The 7995-nt window shown below is 32.0% G+C and overlaps 1 protein-coding gene across 1 annotated transcript in view; it reads right to left on the bottom strand.

Moving 5' to 3' along the window:
- Positions 1-6004: 6004 nt before the first annotated feature.
- LOC106464308 (actin-related protein 6-like) overlaps positions 6005-7995 on the bottom strand; it is a 49213-nt gene continuing 47222 nt past the window's right edge. Inside the window, exon 11 of the mRNA XM_013924438.2 lies at positions 6005-6463. Coding sequence (XP_013779892.1) covers positions 6334-6463 — 130 coding nt within the window. The 3' untranslated portion in view covers positions 6005-6333. The remainder of the gene's footprint in view (positions 6464-7995) is intronic.

A 7995-nucleotide genomic window follows, 5' to 3' on the forward strand; every position in this document is an offset into this window, starting at 1 on the left:
AGAGCACAGATAGCCCATTGTGCAGCTTTGTGCTTAATTAAAAACAAACAAACAAACAATACAGACTTGTAAAGGAAAGAAAGTCCCTAAGGAAACACAGTGAAAGTATTGGCGAACACAATAGGTCAAAAGTGAGATTAGTAGTCACCTAAGCTGAGCAGTCTCTACCCCTAGTCCTTCTATTAGAACAGAGTTCTGTCAACGCGACAACCAGATCGAAAGTTAGGGATAAGGTCGGGTCGGAGAGTTTGGCTTGTGTATTTCCTTTATCTGGCTTAGACAACAGATGGCAGTTTTTCTGGATATATGTTCTACTGGTGAAGATAGGTGCGAGTACAAGTTAAGCCTGTAGACATGTCACTTGACCAGTACTTAGTTTATAGGTCTAACCGTGCGTTACGACCCACTTTAACCTATACATTCGGCTGACCTTACATTGGAATATGGACTTTCTTCGTATGAAGGATCGAATTCTAGATGTGTCTGGCTTTCCTGTTTTTTAACTAACCAAGGGGTTTTCATTTCCTTGCTGCTCAGTATTCCTGAACACTTTTTTCCATTGCTTGATATATTGCCAATATAATTGAAGACTATTAGGAAAAACGCCAATGTCCATCAAAATGTCAGCCAGAAGTCCAGTTGATGGCCAGCTCCTCTGCCACCCAAGTGAAGCAGACGCTGGTCAACAAAGCAGAGAATCATGGCACGAGACCACGTAGCTGCAGTACAGCACCACTTCCCACTGTATATATTATGAAGTATGACCTTCCTCTGCTATTTAGGCCAGTGTATCCCCCAGTGGCACAGCAGTATGTCTGCAGACTAACAACGCTAGAAACCGGGTTTCGATACCCATGGTGTGCAGGGCACATATATCCCATTTTGTAACTTTATGCTTAACTTCGAACAAACAAAACAGTTCAGTGTACATACATGTATGTACTTATTTTGATAAAAAAAACTTCTGGTGTATATAGATATATTATGTGTGTGTGTAGTTATGGTTTTCTTTTTAATTGTAAAATGAGTTACGTTAATGTGCCTATCATGAATAAGTTTTCTTTCTTTTTCGTAGTAGATTGATAATGTTTTGATTAATGAAAAAGGTTTCATTTTTCTGCATTGTGCTTTCATTATGTATTTCATTTAATAAAGGCATTTCATTTTGTTTATTTCAAATTTATATTTAATCTGTTATAAATAGAGTAGGCAGTTAAAGGATGTTTTATTTCTATCTTTGTGTGTACTTGCGTATAGCTTGATCTTTGTTAGAGGTATTAATATGTTTGCTACTGAAGGACATTTTCGTCTACATCTATGTTAATTAAAGTCTTATTGCATTTCATTTGTTGTTAAAGGGTCAATTTTCTAGTGTACTGTGTAATTTAAGTTAAAGGGTTTTATTATAATGGATTGCATTTCATTCTCCAATTATAGCTAAGGTCGTATTTAAAAGACTGTGCATTGTAGTTAAATGTATTTGAAATCATTGTTAATGGGTTTGATTTTGTTTCACTGTTATTAAGTGCGATTCATTATTAGAGGTTTTTTCGTCCATCTGTCGTTTACACGAAAATTAATTCACTTGAAAATACCTTAGCTGCATTTACTTACAATAAGCGAAAAATGTTGAAAAATTCTGCATAAAAAGGAGCAGGTAGGAAACCTTGTGTACTTTACTATTTTGTTAAAATAAGTTTCATATACATATTATTATATATGGATAGATATACATACATAGGGAGAGATAAATTTATTTATTATCTTTTTACACTTATGAAGATTAAATTGTTAGTAGGTGGATTTAGGATTAACCTAAATTCCTAAGGCCTAACCTCGTGAACTATTAGATTATCCCTAAAATATCGATGATATCCAAATGACGATTCGGTATATTCTAATTATTACAAGTTCTTGTGAATTGTTTTACGACATTACATACTCTTACTAAGTCCATTATGTCTTAAACTATTTTTAGTTCTGATTTTTGTAGTTAGCTTACTTTGAACAGTAATTATTGACAATTACAAACATTAGCTTCGATAAACCTCTTGGAATTAAAAACCAAGATTTATTAAGTTCAATTATAAGTTTTAAAAATCAAACTCCCTATATTAAAAAAAAACTATTTTCATTCTCAAGCCTCGTGATCTTACAAAGATGTCGACTAACAGCCGCGATCAGAAATTTTACGATCATAAAATCACCTGGTAACAATAACAAAACATTAGTTTTTATGATTAAAAAGGGCCATTAAATCGTCCTGAAATTTTTCTCTTCAACACTATTTACAAGCAAACTAGTCATGCCAGATGAGGTTTATTGTTTTTAGATTTAAGCTGGCAGAATTTGAAGAGTTTTTCCGCCTTGTTAGCTGTAATGAGTGGAGAAAATCCAACTGTTGCTATATGTCAAAGTTAGTAGCGTTTTGGGCTCACTAATGATTATTTCATGAATTTCTCGGTAATGAACACATTACTGGAGACGGTTCAACTGGGCTTCTTTAACGACTTTTTTTTTACCTTGAGGTACTCGTCAGTAAGATAGTCAATCACTCTCCACAGTGCGATGATTGACCTTGGTTGTACCAAAGAAGTACATCACGTCACATTATCTACTATTCCTTCCATGCAAGACTAACTAGGAGGTGGTGCCAAGATTTTGACTGGTTGCATGTATACGGTTTACCAGTTGAATATTGTTGCTTGATAGAAATATTACACAACAAGAGGTTATTAGTTTCCAAGATTTAAGGTCTTTATTCAAAATCTATCCGTCTAACAGACGCCTTGGTATTGTTAAAGCAATTTTATGTTAATGAATAAAAGAAAACGATAAATATTTAGATATTTTGTCCGTTTTGTTGTTAATCAGAAAGCTACACAATGGGGTATCTGTGCTCTGTTCACTGCTAGTACTGAAACTGGGTTTTTAGAGTTATAAGCTCCCAGACTTACCGCTGAGCCACTGGATGGCAACAACTTAGTTAGTTTGAAAAAAACAACTTTGATTTATTTCAGAAATTCACATAAGGCTACACAAAGCTAACCATCCCTAATTTTGAACTGACATGCTAGAGGGAATGCAGCTAATTAATAACATCCAATTCTAATCGTATAATGAGACTTCACCATCACTCTAAGAATGCACAAACACCACCAACTTGCAGGGCACGTTTTTGCGGCAATGGGTTGCGAACCTTGTACTCTCACTATTATAGTTCGGCACGCTAACCACTTGGGCATGTCCGGTCCAGAAGAGTCAAGAGTGCAATAAATGATTCATATGAAGCCATACAACTTCCATCTCGATAAGTTTGCAAATTAAAGTTTAAATGTCAAACAGAGAAACAATATTGTAAATGGTTTATGCTTTTTGAATAACATTTTATAAAAACATTAACGTTTGTTCTGTTAGACTCTTACGATTTTAATAGCTTTAGCGAAATCACAACCAGTACATTTTGATTGGAATTTAGATGTTCATTGTTTTCTGGGAGACAAAACAATGGTTTAAAATAAGGTTTAGAAGGAGGGTTCTAAATAACATGAAATATTTTAATTTGAACTTCAAAGAAATTAATTAAAACCTTATAAAGAATACTAATGTTTCTCATAAACATGTAATATTGTTCGGCTGTTAATTGCTTACACAGAAAAGTTTATTTATTTTGCTAATTGTTATGTTTTAAAAACATATCACAAATAAATAAAAGCTTTGTACGTTACTAAGACCTTCGGTGGACGGTTTTTAATGGCCAAAGTTTTGGATAATTTCTAAGATCGATATTAACAAGTTCAAAGCGAAAATTGTATTAATGTAGAATATCTGCAAACCTAAGCTACTATACATACATGTTGCTATGATGTTTATGAAAATCAGCGGTTTGATACATGTCTCCGAAACGAATTTGCGTTTACGCACAATAAATAAAGTTTTCAGTCCTAAAACAACAGGAAAAAGAAATGGTTGGTTGCTTGGAGCTTAATGGTGCAAAGCAGCCAGGCTATCTGCGCTAAACAACCGTGAAAAAGGTAAAAAGAAGTAAAACACTACAAAAGGTTAAAAGAAAACAAGTTAATAACTAAGCAACGCCCAAAAATCAGGTAAAAATTAAATAGAAATAAAAAAGGCCAATGGCCCGTAAAAATTGAAAAACACATTCAAGCTGGACAGTGTCACCATCGCCAATGACACTGTGCAACGTCAAGAATAAACCCCGAGAAAAACACGTTTAAAATGGAACTGCCATTCGCAATCGTAAACAACAGTTTCTAAGCGCCCCTGCTTATCTTTCAGGCCTGGAAAGATTTAAAATCAAAATTACTGCCAAGATCTGGAATTGAATCGTAACGACGGCACGAAAGCAATAGCTGGACGGACAATGGTGACTTGAGTGTCGCAAAGGCCACACATTGGCGGATCTGTACCACATAAAAGACAAGGATGAGAAAAAGAAATACTCAAAAAGGAAAAACAGATAAGATGAATCCTTTCATAAAATAGTTCTATTGTTTTTAAAATTTATATTCACTATTATTTTCGATTCCTAGACTGACCTTCAAAGGTTGATATAAAGATTCTTTTAAAGCTAAATAAATGGTTTTAAATACTAACGCCCAAGAGACATTACCATCGAATGTAAAAGTTAAACTTGAATAATAGGAAACGCTGGCATTGAAAGACAAATCATGTGGTTTTATAACGCCGTTAAATAACGATAGTACTTGTACACAGATTTGTGCGCAACAGGAACTTTTAACATGCACACAAAAACAAACAAAAACTGTAGGTTGAAACAATTATTTGAGCTCCTTAAGTTATAACACAAAGTAACATTTCCATCCTGTTTTTCTGTACAATTTTCTTTAAAAAACAAAACAGCAACTTTTCAAGATTGTACATTTTACAAGAAACAAGTAATAAAAAACATTTTGTAAACGTAAAATGATACAGAGATGGTAGTGTCAAAAAGAATGCAAACAAGAATATAGGGTTTGATTTGAATTTTGCGCAAAACTACACGAGGGCTATCTTCGCTAGCTGTCCCTAATTTAGCAGTGAAATACTAGAGGGAAAGCAGCCAGTCATCACCACCCACCGCCAATTCTTGGGCTACTCTTTTACCAACGAATAGACCGTCACATTATAACGTGAGAATGTTTGTTGGAAGAATATAGGGATGATACAGCTATAGATGAATCATCCATACAAGACTTTCAGTATCAAAATTTAATGTCACACTGTAAAATGCAGGAGTACAAAATAGTTACGAGGCAGATACATTCGACCGACCCCGTAGTGAGTGTCTATAATAATCAAGACATGTTTTGACTCAACATGGTTTTCCGTGTAGGAAATTCCGAGGCTCTTAGTGACACTACACTAATACCTATCCTGACATGACTATGATATTATGACAAAACGCATACCAACAGTCTGGAATAACTTCTAACTCCAGTAATATTAAAGTCAAGTATGTGTTTTACAATGTAACATTAAATTTTAATATTGAAAGTCATATAGGGATGATCTATGTATAGCTGTATCATTCCTATATTCTTGCTTGCATTCTTTTTGGCACTGCCATCCCTACATCATTTTACATTTACAAAATGTTTTTTACTACTTGTTTTGGGATGTTTTTCCCCTGACTGAAAGTTAGTGTATTCTCTGAAGGTGAGTTATAAAATTTAGTATTATGTGTATCGATTTTTTTTTTACTCCTTCACTACATACATAATATATGGCTTGGCTTCCTAAAGACACCGATTGTATAGTGTACAAAACATTAGGTATCTACATGTTACAGTCATCTAATGTTTATCTATTATTGGCTGGTAATTCCCGTTTCACCCTGTGCTTACATTTTTTAAAGGACACCAGATTTCATTTAAAAAACAAACTTCAAGGAGTAATGATAACATAGTTTACACTAGAATTATGATTTTTTTGTTGTAATTACTACTAGTTATTATGACTAAGTGATGACATCAACACCATGCATTTTCCAGAAACACTAGAGTGGATTTATGTTTGACTGACATTAGTGATAAAGTAGTTGTAGAGTTATTTCAACTGAAACAACAAGAAGACAGATGAATAATTTAGTGGGTTGGTCACTTTCTGGTTTGGTATCTTGACGATGGTTTCTTGCCTTGTTTTTGGGTTTGTTTGGTACAGAAAGAAATGAAAGTGAGGGGCAATCATCTTTTAAAGTAAAGCTCTCTGCCATTGTTGATTTTTTTTAGCATGCGTGTTTGTATTATGCCTACCGAGTTCCTTGGTCATACACAATATAAATTACTATAAAAATTATTTCAATTGTTTGTTTCAGACATCAAATTTTTCTAAGCAAAGGTTCATCCCATTTTCTTCATACATCTTTTTAGACACAATCATTTTTGGAGCTTCTTCATTTTCAGACAGCAGGCTTCCTCCATGCCAAGCAAAGGTAACAGGGCTAGAATTCACAACAGAATGATTAAAAATTTTATGCAAATATGAGAATTTAAAAATCAAAAACATACTATATTTTGATATTGTAATCCAGTCAGTCAACAACTCAGTTTGGTCATACTATATTTTGATATTGTAATCCAGTCAGTCAACAACTCAGTTTGGTCATACTATATTTTGATATTGTAATCCAATCAGTAAACAACTCAGTTTGGTCATACTATATTTTGATATTGTAATCCAATCAGTAAACAACTCAGTTTGGTCATACTATATTTTGATATTGTAATCCAATCAGTAAACAACTCAGTTTGGTAATACTATATTTTGATATTGTAATCCAATCAGTCAACAAATCAGTTTGGTCATACTATATTTTGATATTGTAATCCAATCAGTCAACAAATCAGTTTGGTCATACTATATTTTGATATTGTAATCCAATCAGTCAACAAATCAGTTTGGTCATACTATATTTTGATATTGTAATCCAATCAGTCAACAACTCAGTTTGATCATACTATATTTTGATATTGTAATCCAATCAGTAAACAACTCAGTTTGGTCATATTATATTTTGATATTGTAATCCAATCAGTCAACAACTCAGTTTGGTCATACTATATTTTGATATTGTAATCCAATCAGTCAACAACTCAGTTTGGTATTTTCATTTGTTTCTTTTTTCTAATTTATATGGAATGACATAAAATATAAAAGAAATGAAACCTTGGATTACTTTAAAAATTATAAAATTTGTAAAAAATCTAGATGTGTAAGAAATATAAAAATAATACTTATCATAATAAATATGAAAAGGATTTTAAAAATATAAAAATCAGCTCATACTATTATGTTAAGAAATTTAAGATATGAATATATTAAAAAACAGTTTATGTAATGTAATGGAAATATAAGAAAAGAGTTTAATTAGATGAACAGTATAATAAGTGAAAATAAAAATGATTTGGTATTACAAGATAAAATATTTGTTCAAAGATATAATCAATACATAACAACTTCAACTACAACAAATGCATCTAATCCAAACCCTAAGACAGTATTTTTCATTTCACAACATGTAATCAAATTAAAAGTACAGTAAATGGTTACAAAATTTAAAAAATTCTGGTTTTGATAATTTAAAAATCTACATCATAAAAAATATATAGTTATGTTAATATGCCAGTAGTATATATTTACAGTTTATCCTTCCAAGTGGTTCCTGTTTTATCAAAACTATTGAACAAATAGTCAAATTATGATTAAAATCATTTATACAAAAAAAATTAGTTTACTTGTTGAAACACAATTTGGTTTTAGAGAAAAGTTACATAAGGAACATATTTTGTTATATTTTACCCAAAAAATTATATATCATTAGATAATAAAAGAATTAGCAGTTTAGATATAATATGCCATGATGAAAATTTTGTTTATGATAAAAAATAGTTGTGAATGTAAATTAACTGAGAAAGTTATAAATATTTGGGACTTTGTATTTTTAACTTAAACAGGAAATTATATTTAGAAAAC

The sequence above is a fragment of the Limulus polyphemus genome, unplaced genomic scaffold (genome assembly GCF_000517525.1).
Source record: "Limulus polyphemus unplaced genomic scaffold, Limulus_polyphemus-2.1.2 Scaffold1616, whole genome shotgun sequence".
Lineage (NCBI taxonomy): Eukaryota > Metazoa > Arthropoda > Merostomata > Xiphosura > Limulidae > Limulus > Limulus polyphemus.